The sequence below is a fragment of the Hibiscus syriacus genome, unplaced genomic scaffold (genome assembly GCF_006381635.1).
Source record: "Hibiscus syriacus cultivar Baekdansim isolate YM2019G1 unplaced genomic scaffold, ASM638163v2 tig00110206_pilon, whole genome shotgun sequence".
NCBI lineage: Eukaryota > Viridiplantae > Streptophyta > Magnoliopsida > Malvales > Malvaceae > Hibiscus > Hibiscus syriacus.
Window position 1 is genome coordinate 1,705,576 of NW_024062627.1, and position 23,257 is coordinate 1,728,832.

Consider the following 23,257-nt stretch of genomic DNA (forward strand, 5'->3'; position numbering starts at 1 on the left):
AAGCAATGTAACAAGACGTGTGAAATGGCATGAAAAGTTGATATAAGCTATGCAAAAGTGATTTACGTGACTATATGTATATTTGATCCACGTTATGTGAATATTTGAGAATAAAATAAGAGAAAAAGGAAATGTGATATGTGAAAGTGAACCATATATATATATATATATATACGAATATGAGAAATAATATAAGCTATGTGACATGATCTATATGATTACATGAATATGCAATATGTAATACATGTTATATGATATAAGATAGATGTTTACACATACATGTGGTATGTGATAGAAGAGAAGAAATATGTGATTACATGAAATGTGATAAAGAGCTGTGTGAAAGAATGATGTGATATGAATGTGATATGTGAACATAAGTGACTAGCTGACATGAGCTATGTGACTATATGAAAGCAAGAACATGTGACATGAAATACATGATAAGAAGATATGATACTCTGTAAGGGTATTACATGATATGAAATAAAAGAGTTATTAGTTATATGCATATGAAATATATGTTTACACATACATGTGGTATGTGACATAATAGAAGGAACATGCCATTATAAGAGAAATGATATGAATACAAAAATGTTATAAATGATAATGCCAATGTTATGTGATATGAGAGCTAGTGGTATAGTTGGCATGCCAAGAGTCGAGGAATTACCTATGTTCTACGGAACATATAGACAGAATTACCTATGTTCTACGGAACATATGGACAGAATTACTTATGTTTCGGGACATATGGGCATAATTACATATTTCTTTTGAGACATATGGACAGTATACTATGTTCTAAGGAACATATGGACAGTTTACCTAGGTTCTACGGGACCTATGGACAATTGCTGAGATTCTTTATGACCTCTGGATAGGTTTTTCGGGACATTTATACGAGCTGTGGTGACAGCATAGTGGCGCACAACCTAAATCTACTCACATACCTTAAGTTCACAAAAGTATACATGGGATTTAAAGATAATAAATTAATTGATGTGATACTATGTGTGCTCTGTTATGAAATGATGTATATGCTTATATGATAAAAAGAAATTAGTGATAGTAATATAAGTACCGATAAGTATGTTAATAATATATGTATATGTGTGAATTGATTATATGAAAGGATACACGATATACAGAAATGATAAGTACAAGATCATATGATAAATGGGTTAATGATTATGATAGAGATCATGATAATGATGGTATATGTGCATGTATACATTTTGTTATATGAAATGTTTTATGGTTTCCATTACTTGTTTATATGCCTCACTAAGTCTATGACTTAGCGTGTGATTGTTTCACGCCTAGGTTTAGAAAGCGAAAAGAGAAGTAAAGAGGAACAAGACATGTCAGTTCTCCTTACCGAAGATCAGATCAGGAATGTAGTTGAATTACATGTATTTGGTTATATAGAATTTAGTTGGCATGTAATATAAAAGACTGGAATCCGATATACTTTGAACAAGTTTTGTAATGTTTAAAAGTATTTTTGTAAATGGTAAATGTATAGAAATGAACGTTTTAAATCCTATGAGTTTTATGTATGTTTTATAGAAGTATTGTAGCAGTACTGTAGCAGGGGAATCGGCACCCTGTAGCAGGGAATCGGTTCCCTGTTTGAAATCTGGAAAAATTAGCATTTGGTACTGTAGCAGGGTACATGTTCACGGTACTGTTCATACCGTATTTTACTATTCATAAATACGTTTTTGCCTCAAAATTTTATAACAAACACAATTCAATAATATATGATCGTATTTTCTTAAAATGAGTTCAAATGTTTTGATATTTTGTAAGAATATCGTTTTTAAAAGTTAATGTGACATCTCCGACTCGTATCCGGGTACGGGTTGGGGTGTTACAGGTTCTTAGCGAAAGATTTTGTTTGATATTATAAAAAAAATTAAAATTTAATCTTCCCATTTTAATTTGACATAATATTTTGAGTAAATTACAAATTTCATCACTAAATTTTACTCTCTCTTTTTTTGCTCGATGAACTTTAAAAGTTTTTGATTTCCTCACTGAACTTAATGCATTAGATTTTTTGTCACTCAGCCGTTACATAATTAAAGAAGTTAAAATGGTGTCATTTTTTTAACCAAAATGACGTCATTTTGCATGTATATAACAACCCATTTATAAAGTCGTTAATGTGAAAATAACTGAGTGAAAAAAAAAGTCCAACGTATTAAGGTCAGTGAGAAAATTAAAAACTTTTAAAGTACAATGAGTGAAATGTAAAGTTATGGTGTTAAATTTGTAATTTACCCTAATATTTTTTTTGGGTTTAAGGATACTTCAAGGTTTAAACTTAAAAAAGTCATTATCTTAATTTTTTTTCGTATCTAATTAAATCTCCGAGTTAAAAAATTGTATATCGTATTAAGAAATTGAATTAATTAAGATATTTGACCAAATTTAATCATTAATCCTTAATAGAATTCTTTTTATAAGATATTATAGTCACGTGAGACTATAATTTTATCACATTGTATTTTTTAAATTTTTATTAAAGAAGAAATCTTAAAAGATAGTAATATTTTAAACAATTAAAAATGAAAAAATTTAAAATATAAAAATCTATTTTATTTTTTATAATTTATAAATATATTTTTAGACTTTTTCAAATAAAATTTTTCTAGAAGTGTACATGACAATGCCGTGATATGACATATATAATCAACTGATAAGAAACCATCAAACTTAATAGTCAATATTAGTCAAATGGATGGATTAATAAAATTTTAGAGTAAATGAAAAAAAAATCTATTTTATAAAGCTATTAGTGGATTTAAACCGATAACGACATTAATTGTAATCAAAGGGTGCAAAATATCGAGGACATCTTATAGCCATGATACTGTTTTGAAAAAAAACGTGATTGTGAGTTAAGGAAGATGTTTGAAGAATGGTAATGAAGGCCTTGTCGAGGAAATATCCTTGTTTTGGATATTTCAATATCTATTGGTATAATATCTAGGGTTGTGCAAATTCGGCTACTCGGGTTTTTGGGTATACGATTATCGGATACTTGCATCATCCATGTCAATGATTTTCGGCTCGTTTCTCAACGCGGATGTTGCGATTATCTGGTAATCGGGTACCCGGCTTTTGCGGGTATCCATTTTTTTCAAATTATTAATTAAAAATATATATATACACAAATTTAAATGTTCGAAACTTCGAATTACATACTCCAACATTCGAACATAAAATTTAAAAGTTTGAAATACAAAATTTATTAATATATATATATAAATAATCCTATATATATATATATATATATTAGAAAAAACTAACCGGGTACCCGAAAAACTTCAATTTTGTGACCCGGATCCGACCACGTCGGATAATTTTTAAAAAAAAAATTACCCGGTTTTTTAGGTCTGGGTCGGTGGATCGGGTGGACCGAGTCGGATAGTTTTGCACACCCTTAATCATATATAGTAAGTTTATTTAGCTTTTCAAGAGGAAATAATATGCTCCGGAGCCTCCACCATCCTCAATCACCTTGAGCTAGCATATAAACCACCATGAGCTAGTATATAAACCAGTAAACCACCATGATATAAGCAACATTCTCCTAGACTTATGTGGGGCCTAGGCGTGTTGATATTGAGATCAAATGGATTTACAATATCTCTCTAGGAGAAATACCTAAGGATGATTTAGAGCCAATAGACCCTATATCACACTTTAAGTTAAAAAAAAATAAGGTTGCACTCTAGCATTTGTAATGTCTTGCTGATCTTCTATCCAATAATACTTGTGGCTTTGAGATTATATTGTGACTTATGACTTTTGTAACATATGATGAAACGTGAGCATTTCGTGCCAATGCCGATTCGTTTATGGTTTTACTGAAGTTGTTAAAACTGTTTTTGTTTTCAGGCATGGGATCTCTGGACAAGCGATAAGCCACTAAAGTTGATTAACGCTGACCTGCAAGATTAAGTATTGTCCAAATGCAGCTAATAGATACATCAATACTGAGCTCCTTTGTGTCGAGGAACGAGCAGCCGACAGGCCGACCATGTTGGATATCGTGATGATGTTGAACATCGAACTCACCCTCTTACCTTCTCCGGTGCGACCGGCTTTCTCGAATGTCCGAAGTGGACTAGACTTGAGTCAGAGGAACCCTCAGATCTCTCAGAATAAACTTACAATGTCGGCGGCTGTCCCTCGATGAAAAACTTGCTTATTTATTGGGTAAACTACATCACTAGTCACCAGCATATCATTTCTTTCCTATTTTGGTCATTCTTTTCAAAAGTGTTACTAACCCCTAGAGAATATATATAACAAGCGGGCCTTATTTAATTTTTTTTTGAAATATTGAGATTGAAATTATTTAAAAAATTAAAGATAAAAAAGAAAAATCAATGAAACATTGAAAACCAATTTTACTATTATGCTTGGAAAATATAAAGAATGAAAGGTCTTATTTGAATTTTTTTTAAAAAAATATTAAGGTTAAAATTATAAAAAAGTAAGGGTGAAATTGAAAATTCAATAAAATATTAAGAATTGATTTTGTTATTATGCCTTGAGAATAAAAGAATAACTTTAATATAAGTATGGGTGAAAACTTAGTAAGGTTGGCTTAGCTCAGTGGCTGGACCTCTAGATCTCCGTCTTATTGTATTTTTCTTTATATATAATTTGTTTCCACGTTTAGAAATTTTTAGTATTGTTTTTACTTGTAAGTATTTATAACAACTTCTATATCTTAGAGAGCAAGAGAATAATTAATCAATTCAACTCCGATAGCCCACTAGAGTATTTATTTGTTCATCATAAGCAATTAGCCGATGAATAAGATTCGGAAGTAAGCATTTGAACTGAGGAGACAACACAATGGGATTCAAGTGTTGCATGAATTATAATCCGTAGTCTCGAATATTGGCGAAGATATAGAAGCCCTTGTGCGATCCCCTCAATTACTCGAACTCTTGTTCCCCAGTCTAGTAGTCCTTGATTGTTTGAACCTGCCACAAATTTGCAAAAACAAATTGTTGCATAACAAAAGCAAATCTTGGGGAGAAAAGGGAAGGTTTAAGCATTCATAAATCACAAACCAAAAAGAAATGAATCCAAGCTTTTGTTAGGCATGAACTCATAGATCAGTATCTTTTCTCCTTGTTCTAAACAGCAACCTAATAGCCTAACAAGGTTTCGATGTTGAAGTTTTGCTATAAGCGTCTCGTTTTTTAACTCTTCGAGCCCTTGTGTGGATCATCTGGAGAGCCTTTTCACTGCTACTTCTTGTCCATTTAATAGTTTTCCCTGCAATCAAAACCATCCGAAAACTTGAGCTTGATTTCTGGTAATAGTCTTAAAAGATTATAGACTTCATACCATATAAACAGGACCAAATCCCCCTTCTCCCAACTTATTCTCCAAGGAGAAGTTTTCAGTAGCTTCCGATACACTAGCAAAATTAAACAATGGAAACGCGGTGTCCTTCCTCGTAAGTTTCCCGGGGTCGTCAGTATCTGAAAATTCTCTGCTACTAGTGGTGATGCTCATCTTCCCTGTTTTTGAAGACAGAGGTCAGCATATGTAAGTACATCCATTCGCATATCGAGCAAGGTAGCAGATCAATTCACAAAGACTAATACGAAACACAGTACCTTTGTCTTTGAACATATTCCTCTGAAAAACAATGAAGGACGCAGGAAGAAGCACCAATAGAACAATGGGGATTGCAATTTTCCATATATACTTATTGGCTCCTAAAGATCGAATTCAAGACATTAAAAATTCCGAAACAATTTAATAGCCAAGATAGTTAGAAGTTTTTAAAAGAAACTACCTCTTCCACTGTCAAATTCGGAAGCTGCTAGTCTGATAAAGATTGTACTTCCACTAGTATCCTTTGCTGAAAGTTGTTGAAGATCAACAAGGTCGCCAAACCATCTTAAGCAATGGCCACTTTTGCTATGTGCATATGCACTGCAACTACAGTTATTCAAGCAAGCTTCTTCGCATGTTTTAGCATCAGAGGTCGATAATTGAGGACCCAATGGAAAAGGATAGGATGAACTGATTTAACTGAGTTGAATTTAGAGGATACCTCAAGCTATTCATCTTGATGAATCTGTCTATTATCTCCATTCTTACATGTTAGGGGTGTTCTCCTCGTACACTCTCCGTATTGGCCTTGTATTATCCGCTTCCCTGATGGGTAAAAGCCTCGCAAGCACAGGCAACTGTCACTGCTGCAGCTGATATTTTTAATTATCAAACAAAATATTTGACATAATTTTTTAAATAGTTTTCCAAATCATCGAAAACAATATTATATTATAATTTTTTTTAAATATGAAAATTTAGAAGGTTATTTTTTTATGATTATAGATCAAATTAATAAAATAAACTGATAAAATACAATAAACATTAAGTTTTTTTTATAAATTTTTAATACGATTGATATTAGCCAAAGACGGCATCGTTCGGTACAATTGAAGCAAGTACATTCGGGACATTCATAATTAAAAGAGTTAATTGTATCATATGTCTCTAAACTATGATGTTTATTATAAATTAATTTTTATACTTTTGAATATTCTAATTTCGTCCTCAAACTCATATACTCGTTCTAAATTAGTCCATAAAATTTTGAACATTATAATTCATTCTCAAACTATGACTTCATTCTAAATTAGTCCGCAAACTTTTAAATATTTCAATTTCATCCCCAAATTCATCCAAATATATTTCTAATCACAGTTTAACCTAAACTTTATTTTTTTTCAAACATATAATAAGATAGCATGGTCCAATGATTTTGTTAACATGGAATGTGATTAGTGTATACATATAATTTGGGATGAAATTGAACTGCTGAAAAAGTTTGGAAACCAATTTAGAAAAATGGTCATAGTTTAGGAATGAAATTGGAACATTTAGAAGTTTAGGGACCAATTTAGAAAGAGGATCATAGTTTGGGAGCCTTTCGTGCCAATGCGTATTCATTTATGGTTTTACTGAAGTTGTTAAACCTGTTTTTGTTTTCAGGCATGGGATCCCTGGACAAGCGATAAGCCACTGGAGTTGATGAACACTGACATGCACTGCAAGATAAGTATTGTCCAAATGCAGCCATTAGATACATCAATACTGCACTCCTTCGTGTCGAGGAACGAGTAGCCGACCACGTTGGATGTTGTCATGATGTTGAACAACGAATTCATCATCTTACCTTCTCCGGTGCGTCTGGCTTTCCCGAATGTCCGAAGTGGACAAGATTTAAGTCAGAGGAAAACAGCGATCTCTCAGAATAAACTTACAATATCGGTGGCTGTCCCTCGATGAAACTTTGAAGTTGACTATTTATTGGGTAAACTAAGTCATTAGTCACCAACGTGTTACTTCTCTCCTATTTTAGTCACAAAATCACTTTTTTTTGTAAAAGTATTATTAACATCACCCTTTCTCCATAATTTTGTAACTGACCATTAAAAATTTAACGACAATATTGATATAATATTTTTTATTATTTTTTTTAAATTTCCACAATATTTTCTCTCTTTTCATCAAGAATCGTGTGTCATTTTCTAATATTATTTTTATTTGGTCAATACGATGGTGATACGGGATACAATTTAAATTTTGTTTACTTTTATTTGATTAATACAATGGTGACACGAGTTTTACAAAATGGTTGAATCGTGGATCTTGTTGGGAAATAATGGACTTTTTGGAACTTTGAAGCATATTATTTATTTGTTGATTTGAATGTTGTAATAATAGATTTATGATTTTACATTATAATTTATTAGACTTTTAAAACAGTTCATGATATGTCTAAAATGATTGAGTAATGAATGAGAATTAAAGATAAATTGACTTTAAAAGTAAACTAAATGCGAATATATTTAATTTTAATATTTATTCTTTTATTAAATCTCCGAAAAATAATATTAAAAGGATCTTTACTATTGAAAATAAATTTATTAAAATTTAATAACAATATATTATTAAAATTTTGAAAATAAATTTATTATTGATACTATATCATCATTTTATTACTAGAAGTACATTATACACAAATACTACTCTTAATTAGATTTGTTAATAATGAAATAACCCAAATAAATCCTAAAATCATCTTTACTTTTTAAATTAATCCAAGTTAAACAAAAAGAAAGATATCATTACTGTACTAATTTAAAAAAAGGATCTTTATTCTATTCTCATTTTTAACTAATATCTTTCATAAAAGTTAATAAAATATATTTAAGGCTGATGGAATTAAGATATAAAATACAATATGATGTCATCCTAAAAAACCTACAATATGACATTTTTTAAAGTAATTTTAAGATTGAATTTAATATCGTTTCTCTGGTTAGTGAGTATTTGATTATGCTGTTGATCTAACTTAATTTGGACTTTAGTTATGTCATATTGATAGGTGTTTGCAGTCAGTTCATATATGTTATGTTTAAGTTGTGATAAATTTAATTGTTAATGTTTTATTATTATGTAAGTGTCAAAAATATTGTTCTTCTCTATTGATAATAATAAACGTTTGTATCTTAATTTTTTTAAAATTAATTAAATTTTCTATCTTATCATATATAATCTTTAGTTATGTCATGATGTGAGTTTTTTTTTTTGAAATAATGTTGCATTTTACATTATTTGTTCAAATATGGTAAATACTATAGTGGGAATCGAAATTGCATTGTGATCTCTACGACTCGTGGGAGTCGCATTGCACTTCCTACGACTTGTCAATCTTTTAACTTTTGTATTTGTTGATGTGAGCTTGTTATCTCTACAATTCTTGTTCTTTTCTTAACTCTTATCCTACCAACTAGGGATGGCAGTATAACCCGAACCCGACGGAGAAATTCGAAACCCGTTCAAGTTCGGGTCAGGTCGGGTTGAATGATATCGGGTCGGGTTTGAGTTCGGGGATTTTTTTATGGTCGGATTCGAGTTCGGGGCAAGGTATCCCCGCCCCGACCCACCCCGATTATATATATATATAATATTTTATATTTTTTATATTAATTATATATAAAATATTTTCGGGTTTGGGTTTAGGTTCGGGTATAATATTTCGGGTCGGGTTTGAGGACGGGGCAAAAAAATCCCCGACGGGGTGCCCCGATAAAAAACCCGTCGGGGATCGGGTCGGGGACGGGAATTTATTTCGGGTTCGGGGATGGGGCGAGCAAAACCCGACCCGTTGCCATTCCTACTACCAACTCCACCGCTCTCTTTTCCTGTAAATTTAATTTTCTAATTTTTAACTTATTTTTTGAAAAAAAAAAGTCATTAAATTTTTATGGGAGTCGCATTGTGATTAAGAGTTGAGGGAGGTGTGTTACATTTTGGCTTCTCTCTTATTCAAGCTTGATGGTGTCTCATAATAATTCATACATCTCTCATAATTAATGTAGCAAATATCTCATTCAAACAAATAATTTAAAAATCGCATTATATATTTTATAATTTTTTCATTCACATTATTAAAAAAATTCTCCATGAGTAAATTACATTTTAATATATATTAAACTATTTAATATTTTACATGAAATTTATATTAATGTTTACCATTTTTGTTTTGTTTTTTCTACTTTACCTTCCGATAAAAGCTCCTCAACGTGACCACTCACTTGGAAAAGCACAAAAACATGATTGATAGCATTTTTACATACTTTATCCCAATAATTCTTTCCTACTAAATCTATTTTTTATTGATTTTTTAAATTTAAAATTTTAAAACTTTGATCCTAATTATTTTAAATAATTAAATTTTGTAAAATATATATTTAAAAAATGATTTAATTGAACATTTTTAAAATATATTTTTTCATATTTTTATCGATACTAAATTTTAAATAATAATGAGTTGAAATTAAATGAATACCAATAAAATTTAATAAGAGACAAATTTGATTTGACAGAAGAAATATAGTTTTCTAAAAAGATATAGCCCGAAAGACCCACCTTGTGACTTCCACTAGCCCATATATTCCAAATAATATTATTAGTAATAATAATAGAATTAAAAGTTAGATTTCCAATCAAATGACATCCCCACACTTCAATTCAGAAATCAATTTCTTTTCTTCTTATTATTATCAAATTAAAGCCCTAATTGATAATGTTAGTAAACAAAAAAAAAATTATCTTTGACAACATTTATTTATTTTTCTCATTACTCTATGAAGTTTTTCCCTATAAAATCAGTAATTGTTTTTCAATTCTCAATATCCCTAATCCAATATAACTTGTTCATAGTGATTATTCTTAAATGATTACAAACAAATTACTGTTTTCCAATGGTCTCCTACCTGAATAACCCTAATCCACAGTTTTATCTTCGTTCCTACCTGAATGTTCCCCCAAATGTCGGTGTCCAGAAATCCACCGTAGACTCGTGTGTCACCGGAAACGTGCTCGAGACTGGAACGAGGCACAGTCCCCGGTTTCTTAGGTCCATGGACTTCTCACAGTTCTGCATTAGTAGAGGAAAAAATGCATAAAAATGACAAAGAGTAGAAACCCTAAAATAACAAAGGATTTCTATGAAGTATAATTATTACCTGGTGATGATATTGAGTGGCAGCTCCATTTTTCATGTATGGAGTACTTAAAACCTGAAAGAATATAGTGAAGAAATGGGGAAACTTTTGATATTTTATGTTTTGAATCTTTATATAGAAAAACACTAGTTGTTAATGAAGCTTACATTGACTTGATCATGGAGGGATTTTATGTACTCAATGGCTTCTGACAGCACCGAGGCCGTATCAGTCTACATATAATGGGAAGAAGAAAAAAACATTAATCATAAACTTTCACGAAATTCAAATCAAAATATGAATTCTGATCAACACCACACTATTTAAGTAAAAGAATTGATAAGAAAACTCACTTTTCCAAAAGGTGAAACCAATTGTTGGAGTGCAGAGATTCTATCTCCCATCTTCTCTTTTCTCCCCTATCATAATCAAAGCCATACAAATTCTCGTCTTTATTTACATGGTATCATAAAGGGATTAAATTCTAAACTTCGGCATAACTAAAGGACCAATATCAAAATTAGACCAAGAAGAAGAAGAAGAAAGTACCTTGAAAGCGGGCAAAGATGGGGTTTCACTTCGAGGCCTTTTACATGAGGCTTCGTTTCCACTTTTCTTCACGACAGTGCTTGAGTCTCGAGCCTCAGATGTATTCTAATGACATATGAAGATAAAGAATTTAATACACAAAATATTCCAAACCCTAATATGAAAAGTAAAAGATTCTTCAAAATAAAGTGTTCTTTTTTTAAATAGTACCTTTGGCTTTTCATCGAAATTTGTTGTTTGAATCTGGGTTTGCAGTGATGGGAGAAACCCAGGCGGCCTGACATTATGATCAGCCGCCGCTGCAGATGGATTCCAAAAAGGAGCATTATTTGAGAAATGTAATTGTCCATGTTTTGTAGGATAATTTCTCAAGAATTGAGGGACTTTAGACCAAGAATTAGGCGACAGTTGATGATGATCATTACTGTTCATCCCATATTGATAATCATTGACCGAACGACTCTCGTGGACTTTATTGTTTTCAGACTCCAAAATGAATCCTTGCAGAATAGATGAAGAACTCCCATATAAAGCTGTTGAATCCATATTGATAACAGATGAAGTTTCCAGATTATGTTCTTCGAGCATGGATTTGAAACTATGCTCATTCTTCTCCCCACGGCTATGAAAACACACATCAAAAGCTTTAATCAACACCTTCAAAAGATAAAACATATACATACATATATATATATATATATATAGCAGTACTTACATAAAAGCTTGATTCCAGTCCATGGGTTGAGAGGAAAGGCCAAGCTCCATCATGTGCATCATGTGTAAATTAGCAGCTCCGGCTTCAAGTTTTGGGTTATCTTGGAAAACAACTGACGATGGTGGTGAGATAGAATCCATGGAAGATGATAGTTTGATATCAGCCTGTAACACCCCAAACCGATGCGGTTAGCCCGATCCGATTCGGGAAGTCACATTAGGGTCACCGGAGCGACCCACCGTAAAAATAGCGGAAATTTTAAAACTTTTTATCAGAACATGTAAACTTATAAAATCATTTATCACTATTTAAAAATAAAACAGATTTCCAAACTCGTATATAAATCAAAATACAATTACATGCCCCCTAATCACAAGTACCATACTCTGCAACCACGCCGGAAGAACTCCCTTACTGAAGTCGATAGATGCACTGGTATAATTGTTTTAACCTGAAAATGTGAGTAATAGAGTGAGCTTTGGAAAGCTCAGTAATACAGAACTACCAGATGATGCTACATGACATGTAGATAAATGGAAAGCCATATAATTTCCTTATTGAATCATATGTATACCAGCTTGCAGAATAATTTGGGGTTCCCTTAGAAGTTCATAGAGTAGAAGCCATGAATCTCAGTTCATAAGAAACCTTTCAAAGTATGATATTTTCAGGAGATCGAATAGGATGTCTAGTGTGTTCCAACAGTATAATAAAATCATAATAGGTACAAATCTTAGTCCAGTAAATCTCACAATTTTGTAAAAGAGTTTAACTTTTGAAAATCATAGTTTAAACCTTTTTCTGGTACACCATCAGTAGTTGCCAAAATTATTTTCCATATAGCTTACTTTATGCACATAGCAAAAAGAAAGCCGACTTAAGGATAGGCTCTGAAGCTTGTATCCTTAAGCCCAAGTCAATGAGTCCATATAGCTTACCCTAAGCACACAGCAAAGGAAAGCCGACCTAATGAAACATCTTGGGGCCCTCAAGAGTCACATTAGGCCCAGTTAGCTTGATCAGAGCTATTCCATCGTAATTCAATTCCAAAATTCAATTGCACCGTGACACAAATTCCATAAATCCAAAAACATGGTAATCATATACCAGTTCAAAACAAAAATTAGATAGCAGCCATATTCCATAAATTGTCACATTAAATTGGTGCATCAATAAAATAATAACCAATGAATTCGGTGTACCACATATTAAAACCAATAAAACAGTTCAGTAATAAGTAGGGAACACACTAGAGAATCCCAGTATTTCCAGTAGTTATCATTTTGGATAACATGAAACTTATGAAATTTGATCGAATTCCTGGAACAAGGTTCTATTGAGGAGAATCGATTACTAACCGATCTAGCCAGACATTTAATGTTGATACATTAGAATCTCACTATATTTTCGTGTGCTTTAGGAAAACGTTCAGGAACCTTTATACATAATAATTCTAAATTCAGATTTACTGCGAGTGATTCCATTACCCAAACAATCAGGGGTATTCATGAATATACTTTAAATTCATAGGATTTCAGCCCAATTGAACCAAATGGGATATTCAGAATCTTTTCCATCTGCGTTACTTGTTTTTTTTTTTTTTCAAACATGACCGAAGTGATTTTAGATGAAATATAGAATCGAAGATTCAAGTCATTTACAATCTACGACTATCGATCATATTATCAAACAACTCGAGTTACACAACTCTCAAACTGATGCATGTCAACAAGTCAATTCATTATCCTTCCAGTGTATTCACTCTTTAATACCATAGTGCAGATCCATAGATCATCCCCATAATCATCACTGAATAAATCTTCCAACGGTCTTTATTTCATTTCCACGTTTCAACAATATCAGGAAATACTGACGTACTTGATCCATGGCTCATAACCCATAATGACAATTCATCATGTAAGTTCAACAGTGTTTCCAAACTCATCAAATCACCTATTTAATCCTTAGTCATTGATGTTACTTAGTTCGTTTGGTAAGCAAGTCTATCCCGATTACTTTAAAGTTTTCCAGAATAATTCAGACATTTCTGAATTTCAAATACACGTTGTACTTCATTTCATTTCAACTTATTAATATAATAAAGTCATTCTGGTATTCGTGGTTGATTTGACTAACGACTACCCACTTATTAGTACTGTATGCGCTCTAGAGTTGAGCTGCGCCAAGTACTTCCAGAATTATCATCGATCCAAATTTGAGAAGATGAACAAACATTCAAGTGATACTTATATCATTCAGGTAATGATATAGTACTAACGTTGGTTAATCACTTAAGTTGCGTTCCACAACTTTTACTGGTAGCACAACATCCATGTTTATTTGGATTTCTTAATTAATCCAAGACATTTACTTATTCTAGGTCATAAGGGCATTTTGGTCATTTTGGTGCTTAACATTTTTTTTCTATTCATTTCACAGCTTGAGTATATCCATTCATTCCTGAGCTTGGTGACATTCTTGAGTCATTTCCATTCCAGGGGTAATTTGGTCATTTTATAATTCTAGAATATTTCAATCATTTCCTTCCATCCGGTCTTATTATTTAATTCAATCTTATCATTTACTTCAGTCCTTTCGAACAATTCTGTCAGCAGAATACCTCCGATAAATTACTCTTCAAGTATTTACTCCTTATTCGAATATTTTCGAGTCAAGTGTCTTCTCAGATTTTACAAACGGAATATTATAAATTTTTCTGTACAAAGACAGGATCTTAACAATTAAATTCGTACTTAATCGAGTTAAGTACAAATCCTCAAAGTACTTTCTCATTCAGGGTCAAATCAGACTATTTTATCTCTCAAGGGCATTTTCGTAATTTCTTAACCGGATAATTTCAATATGTCTTTTCAGAGTTATTAACCAACTTCCAGGGCAATTCTTATCATTTTCCAACATAAGGGTAATTTCGTAATTTTACCATATCGGAGTATTCTCATAATTTTTCATCCAAGTATCTTTAACATTTAACCTTTGATGATATAAAATATAAGTTACAAATCCAGAGCTGATTTCTTTATCACCAATCACAAACTTGTAATTTAATTCTAACAATTATCAATCTCTTATCTTAGTCATTCGATCCGTATTCCGTTACAGAATTTCTACCACATTCATATCGAGTGAATAAATTATTCAACTCCACAAAAGTGACCAACATTATCTTATTCATGCATTTACCAATATCAACATGTTCCATAAAGCATAAAGAGGTAGTAAAGTATTACCTCGATTTCCGTGCAATACTGATCGACCATAAAAATTCCATTCGAACGCCTTTGATCTTCAATTCAACTTCCAATAATTCCTCAGATACATATCAACATAAATTATATCAGAAACAGAGCTTAATTACGATAAACGGATCGAATCGGGTGATAAATCAGTGAAAGACGGCTTACCGGGTTCGAATTTGGCGAAACAGACTTCGGATTTGGATTCAGGACGTCGAAAGCATAAAATATGACTTTTCGGAAATTTGGAATTTTCGGTCAAAATCAAAGTCAACGGGTTTGACTGACAATTTCGAGGCCTTCGGGTTCGAATTTCGAAAACGGACAGCGGAATCGGATTTGGAACGTCGAAAAATGTCAGGATAGGTATACTCGGTCAAAGTCAAAGGTCGTTTAATGCCCGGTCAAAGCCAGTCAAAGTTTTGGTCAACAGTAGTCAACGGTCAACGGGTCAACGGGTCAACGGGTCGGGTCAACGAGTCGAGTCGGGTCAACGGGTCGGGTCAACGGGTCGGGTCGGGTAAACGGGTTGGGTCGGGTTGTGACCGGTCAAACCGGTCAAAACAGTTCCAAAACCGGTCAAACCGGTCACTTTTCCCTTCCCCACGCGCAGTGGCGGCGCGTGGGGGCGCGTGAACAGTGATAAAATCCCGGAAAAATTTCTAAAAATTATTTTGAGCGATTTCGAGATACTTACAAAGCTCGGTTCACAATTTTGAACGGCGGAGAGCTCGATTTCAACAAATCGGGAAGTTTGACCGGTTCACCTCCCAACGCGCCGCCGCCGCCGGAGAAAAAGGAGAACACCGGTGGACTCGGAACGGCACAAGGAACACGATGGTGCGGGAGGTGTCGTAAACGGATGACCCGATCGTCGTGAATCGATGAAAAACCAACTATAACCGAGTTATTACCGACGATACTTTCGACTGAAATTCACGACGAACGGCGATGATTCACGACGAAAGGTTTGAGGGGTTTTGTTCCTCGGTTCACAACGAACACGATGGTTGTTTCGGCTCGTCGTTTGGAGGTCGGACGGCGAGTAGATCGGAGTTGGAAGTTGGGTTGCTGGAGAAGGGAAATCTGGAAAATTTCTGCTGCCTGCGCACGAGAATCAGATTTATAATTCAACATATTAAAAAAATGGTTAAATCATGGGTTTAGCCACTGAACTTTCTGCACTTCTGAAAATGGTTTGCCAACTTTAGAACTTTACAATTTAATCCCCTGTTTCTTTCAAATACCAAATTAAATCCACCAATTTATATTTTCTTAAATTTAGCCCCTAAATTGGGGTGTTACAATTCTCCCCTCCTTAAAAAAATTTCGTCCTCGAAATTCATTCATGTCACATTATTGCAAAAATAAAACTTTCATCAGTTTTTTTTTTTCATATCTAGAAACACAGATCCTTCACTAATCCTTAACCAGTTGAGTATACATTCTTATCAGAACTTTTCCTCATTTCAATAAAAGAATCTGAATGAAAATTTTCTCGGGTAATCAATCTCTTCAGAATTCTCCCTCAGTCCAAGTAAATAATCAAAACAACTTTATCCTTGTGAAATCAATTCAGCATTGGATACGTGAATAGGCTCGTAGAGTAGCAACATATCTCAATTTCATTTCCGGAGTCGAGTCAGAAATTCTCAGATGAATAACTCTCACATGGCTAAGGTACTTTACTGCGTTAAGACAGATGTTACTGGTATTCCTTTTTGTACAAGTATAGCCTTAGCAGATAGAAACTTTGGTTTACTCATTACAGATAGGGACTCAGCCCTGGAGTTCCGGCTCAGAGAGGTACGATTGCAGTCTAGGGGCATGTACTGATCAGACATATTTTGACATTTGACCGGCCGGTCTATCTTGAAAAATTTTGACTTAAACCATAGCTCTGATACCACTAAATGTAACACCCCAAACCGATGCGGTTAGCCCGATCCGATTCGGGAAGTCACATTAGGGTCACCGGAGCGACCCACCGTAAAAATAGCGGAAATTTTAAAACTTTTTATCAGAACATGTAAACTTATAAAATCATTTATCACTATTTAAAAATAAAACAGATTTCCAAACTCGTATATAAATCAAAATACAATTACATGCCCCCTAATCACAAGTACCATACTCTGCAACCACGCCGGAAGAACTCCCTTACTGAAGTCGATAGATGCACTGGTATAATTGTTTTAACCTGAAATGTGAGTAATAGAGTGAGCTTTGGAAAGCTCAGTAATACAGAACTACCAGATGATGCTACATGACATGTAGATAAATGGAAAGCCATATAATTTCCTTATTGAATCATATGTATACCAGCTTGCAGAATAATTTGGGGTTCCCTTAGAAGTTCATAGAGTAGAAGCCATGAATCTCAGTTCATAAGAAACCTTTCAAAGTATGATATTTTCAGGAGATCGAATAGGATGTCTAGTGTGTTCCAACAGTATAATAAAATCATAATAGGTACAAATCTTAGTCCAGTAAATCTCACAATTTTGTAAAAGAGTTTAACTTTTGAAAATCATAGTTTAAACCTTTTTCTGGTACACCATCAGTAGTTGCCAAAATTATTTTCCATATAGCTTACTTTATGCACATAGCAAAAAGAAAGCCGACTTAAGGATAGGCTCTGAAGCTTGTATCCTTAAGCCCAAGTCAATGAGTCCATATAGCTTACCCTAAGCACACAGCAAAGGAAAGCCGACCTAATGAAACATCTTGGGGCCCTCAAGAGTCACATTAGGCCCAGTTAGCTTGATCAGAGCTATTCCATCGTAATTCAATTCCAAAATTCAATTGCACCGTGACACAAATTCCATAAATCCAAAAACATGGTAATCATATACCAGTTCAAAACAAAAATTAGATAGCAGCCATATTCCATAAATTGTCACATTAAATTGGTGCATCAATAAAATAATAACCAATGAATTCGGTGTACCACATATTAAAACCAATAAAACAGTTCAGTAATAAGTAGGGAACACACTAGAGAATCCCAGTATTTCCAGTAGTTATCATTTTGGATAACATGAAACTTATGAAATTTGATCGAATTCCTGGAACAAGGTTCTATTGAGGAGAATCGATTACTAACCGATCTAGCCAGACATTTAATGTTGATACATTAGAATCTCACTATATTTTCGTGTGCTTTAGGAAAACGTTCAGGAACCTTTATACATAATAATTCTAAATTCAGATTTACTGCGAGTGATTCCATTACCCAAACAATCAGGGGTATTCATGAATATACTTTAAATTCATAGGATTTCAGCCCAATTGAACCAAATGGGATATTCAGAATCTTTTCCATCTGCGTTACTTGTTTTTTTTTTTTTCAAACATGACCGAAGTGATTTTAGATGAAATATAGAATCGAAGATTCAAGTCATTTACAATCTACGACTATCGATCATATTATCAAACAACTCGAGTTACACAACTCTCAAACTGATGCATGTCAACAAGTCAATTCATTATCCTTCCAGTGTATTCACTCTTTAATACCATAGTGCAGATCCATAGATCATCCCATAATCATCACTGAATAAATCTTCCAACGGTCTTTATTTCATTTCCACGTTTCAACAATATCAGGAAATACTGACGTACTTGATCCATGGCTCATAACCCATAATGACAATTCATCATGTAAGTTCAACAGTGTTTCCAAACTCATCAAATCACCTATTTAATCCTTAGTCATTGATGTTACTTAGTTCGTTTGGTAAGCAAGTCTATCCCGATTACTTTAAAGTTTTCCAGAATAATTCAGACATTTCTGAATTTCAAATACACGTTGTACTTCATTTCATTTCAACTTATTAATATAATAAAGTCATTCTGGTATTCGTGGTTGATTTGACTAACGACTACCCACTTATTAGTACTGTATGCGCTCTAGAGTTGAGCTGCGCCAAGTACTTCCAGAATTATCATCGATCCAAATTTGAGAAGATGAACAAACATTCAAGTGATACTTATATCATTCAGTAATGATATAGTACTAACGTTGGTTAATCACTTAAGTTGCGTTCCACAACTTTTACTGGTAGCACAACATCCATGTTTATTGGATTTCTTAATTAATCCAAGACATTTACTTATTCTAGGTCATAAGGGCATTTTGGTCATTTTGGTGCTTAACATTTTTTTTCTATTCATTTCACAGCTTGAGTATATCCATTCATTCCTGAGCTTGGTGACATTCTTGAGTCATTTCCATTCCAGGGGTAATTTGGTCATTTTATAATTCTAGAATATTTCAATCATTTCCTTCCATCCGGTCTTATTATTTAATTCAATCTTATCATTTACTTCAGTCCTTTCGAACAATTCTGTCAGCAGAATACCTCCGATAAATTACTCTTCAAGTATTTACTCCTTATTCGAATATTTTCGAGTCAAGTGTCTTCTCAGATTTTACAAACGGAATATTATAAATTTTTCTGTACAAAGACAGGATCTTAACAATTAAATTCGTACTTAATCGAGTTAAGTACAAATCCTCAAAGTACTTTCTCATTCAGGGTCAAATCAGACTATTTTATCTCTCAAGGGCATTTCGTAATTTCTTAACCGGATAATTTCAATATGTCTTTTCAGAGTTATTAACCAACTTCCAGGGCAATTCTTATCATTTTCCAACATAAGGGTAATTTCGTAATTTTACCATATCGGAGTATTCTCATAATTTTTCATCCAAGTATCTTTAACATTTAACCTTTGATGATATAAAATATAAGTTACAAATCCAGAGCTGATTTCTTTATCACCAATCACAAACTTGTAATTTAATTCTAACAATTATCAATCTCTTATCTTAGTCATTCGATCCGTATTCCGTTACAGAATTTCTACCACATTCATATCGAGTGAATAAATTATTCAACTCCACAAAAGTGACCAACATTATCTTATTCATGCATTTACCAATATCAACATGTTCCATAAAGCATAAAGAGGTAGTAAAGTATTACCTCGATTTCCGTGCAATACTGATCGACCATAAAAATTCCATTCGAACGCCTTTGATCTTCAATTCAACTTCCAATAATTCCTCAGATACATATCAACATAAATTATATCAGAAACAGAGCTTAATTACGATAAACGGATCGAATCGGGTGATAAATCAGTGAAAGACGGCTTACCGGGTTCGAATTTGGCGAAACAGACTTCGGATTTGGATTCAGGACGTCGAAAGCATAAAATATGACTTTTCGGAATTTGGAATTTTCGGTCAAAATCAAAGTCAACGGGTTTGACTGACAATTTCGAGGCCTTCGGGTTCGAATTTCGAAAAACGGACAGCGGAATCGGATTTGGAACGTCGAAAAATGTCAGGATAGGTATACTCGGTCAAAGTCAAAGGTCGTTTAATGCCCGGTCAAAGCCAGTCAAAGTTTTGGTCAACAGTAGTCAACGGTCAACGGGTCAACGGGTCAACGGGTCGGGTCAACGAGTCGAGTCGGGTCAACGGGTCGGGTCAACGGGTCGGGTCGGGTAAACGGGTTGGGTCGGGTTGTGACCGGTCAAACCGGTCAAAACAGTTCCAAAACCGGTCAAACCGGTCACTTTTCCTTCCCCACGCGCAGTGGCGGCGCGTGGGGGCGCGTGAACAGTGATAAAATCCCGGAAAAATTTCTAAAAATTATTTTGAGCGATTTCGAGATACTTACAAAGCTCGGTTCACAATTTTGAACGGCGGAGAGCTCGATTTCAACAAATCGGGAAGTTTGACCGGTTCACCTCCCAACGCGCCGCCGCCGCCGGAGAAAAAGGAGAACACCGGTGGACTCGGAACGGCACAAGGAACACGATGGTGCGGGAGGTGTCGTAAACGGATGACCCGATCGTCGTGAATCGATGAAAAACCAACTATAACCGAGTTATTACCGACGATACTTCCGACTGAAATTCACGACGAACGGCGATGATTCACGACGAAAGGTTTGAGGGGTTTTGTTCCTCGGTTCACAACGAACACGATGGTTGTTTCGGCTCGTCGTTTGGAGGTCGGACGGCGAGTAGATCGGAGTTGGAAGTTGGGTTGCTGGAGAAGGGAAATCTGGAAAATTTCTGCTGCCTGCGCACGAGAATCAGATTTATAATTCAACATATTAAAAAAAATGGTTAAATCATGGGTTTAGCCACTGAACTTTCTGCACTTCTGAAAATGGTTTGCCAACTTTAGAACTTTACAATTTAATCCCCTGTTTCTTTCAAAATACCAAATTAAATCCACCAATTTATATTTTCTTAAATTTAGCCCCTAAATTGGGGTGTTACACAGCCATTTCTGTTGCCCAACCAAAGGTTCCCAAACTATTGTTTAGACCAGAAGATAAAGAAGAAAAAGAACCTGCAGCTGTTCTATCCCACCAGTTTGTTTCTGCACTAAACTCATCTGCCATGACTGAAATATATCACTTCTTGTTTCTGAGATTGTGAATATTACTTGTTTGATATGAATTTTGATTGAGGTTTTGTTTTAGGTGTTAGGGCAGGTTTGTTTGATGGGATACTTTAGAAATGAATTTCCTGCTTCTCATTCATATATATATATATATATATAAAAGTTTATCTAATCAGTTATTGACGATTAATTCCTTTTAATCTGAGCAAATAACTGTAACCGGTGAATAAATATTCATTAGATGATATTTTTATGAGAGAGATAAATGTATAAAGGGAATATGTGGGGTTCAAAAAGAGAATAAGCGGGGAGAATCCCTTCTCAATTGTGATTGAAGAGTATTTATAGTAACTATAACTGATGTTGTATTGTTGTTAGTTATATAATTATTATAATTACTTGTAGGTAAAATGTTTAAATAAATCTAGTGGTTAGATTCTTGAATTTCACCTTGATAGGTCAAATAAATCCGTCGAATGTCTTGTCTATACTTTATAGTCGGTTTAGAGGATATGAACTTCTTAAAAACTCTGATAAGTGGAGAAATCTATGTAAAAGTTTTTATTTACAAAAAATCGATAGTTTTTAAAAAATATTTTCAAAAGTATAATATTATTTAAATTCTAATAACTCGAATTTGATCCTATAAACTTATCAACTACTATCAAATTTAAATGACTTGGAAAAAAAACTTTAAATATTTAACATTAGAAATAATTTAAAGCAATAACAACATATTTTGAAAATTTTAACCAACATTAAATCATAGAAATACATGAAAAATTTAAATTAATTTAATCCAAATTGAGCCGACTCAAAGCGAAACGTCTCTATCAAACGATTCAACAGTTTAACCGGAAGTACCATAGAGAAAACAGTAATCGGGATGCGGTTGACATCTCAGGTCAAAAGGTCAATTTGAAATTGAATCTTTCTTCTTCTTTTTTAATTCTCCCTTGATATTTTAAATACCTTTTAATTTTCTTTTGCAGTTGAAATAATACTTTTTCAATTAAATTACAATCTCCTATTCTTATATAATTTTAGTTTTCTTATGTATTTATTTACTTTATAATATTTTACAGAAAATATCCAACTTAAATTTCAGTTTTTATTATAAAAATACTTAATTTTCCATTAAACTAGGCGATAATGGATTGGAGGCAAAGAGAAGACACTCGTCCTCCAAATTCAACAATTATTTCTTAAAAATGATTTTTTTTATAAAAAAAAGCCTATGCCATTTGAAATTTAACTAAAAGTCAACGACTGGGGTCCACGAGGCGTGCGCGCGTGCAAAAATACTTGGACCCCACACCCCTCTCAAATTCAGAGCCCTTAAATGACCCCCTTTTTTTTTTATTCTTTCCCTTTCTCCTCCCTTAATCATTTCCCCACTTCACCTCTTGTCTCGTTTACATTACACGTCCCCATCACTTCTTTTTTATAATTGTTTTATTACTCCACCATTAATGATTATTTAACTTCTATTTAAAATGATTTTGTATTTTATACTGTAATTTTACCTAATGTTGAAATTTACTATTTTAATGAACAAAAAATATATTATTTTTCTTTTCTATATAGTAGCTTGTGAGAATGCTGTCATGGAGGCTAAGAATGATGAAAGCTCAAATGAAGGAGGAGGAAACTTAAAGATAGAGAGATGACAGAATGAAGATTTTATTGATCATTGAAGAAAGTACTATGCCTACAATCTAATATAAGTGTGGCTTAT

The 23,257-nt window shown here is 33.4% G+C and overlaps 1 protein-coding gene and 1 long non-coding RNA gene across 2 annotated transcripts; both read right to left on the reverse strand.

The window, feature by feature from the left end:
• Window positions 1-4,908: 4,908 nt before the first annotated feature.
• LOC120219335 lies at window positions 4,909-5,552 on the reverse strand. The gene is made up of 3 exons (XR_005525290.1): window positions 5,386-5,552; window positions 5,106-5,313; window positions 4,909-5,015 (listed from the first exon to the last, which is right to left on the reverse strand). It is a non-coding gene; the product is annotated as an uncharacterized LOC120219335 (long non-coding RNA).
• Window positions 5,553-10,237: 4,685 nt separating this feature from the next.
• Window positions 10,238-12,249, reverse strand: LOC120219316 (transcription factor bHLH123-like). Its single transcript, XM_039216135.1, has 8 exons — window positions 12,216-12,249; window positions 11,836-11,999; window positions 11,331-11,742; window positions 11,121-11,225; window positions 10,925-10,990; window positions 10,739-10,804; window positions 10,593-10,646; window positions 10,238-10,504 (listed from the first exon to the last, which is right to left on the reverse strand). Exons 1-8 carry the CDS (start codon window positions 12,216-12,218, stop codon window positions 10,376-10,378), a joined length of 999 nt encoding a protein of 332 aa, XP_039072066.1. The 5' UTR covers window positions 12,219-12,249; the 3' UTR covers window positions 10,238-10,375.
• Between the last annotated feature and the right edge of the window lie 11,008 nt (window positions 12,250-23,257).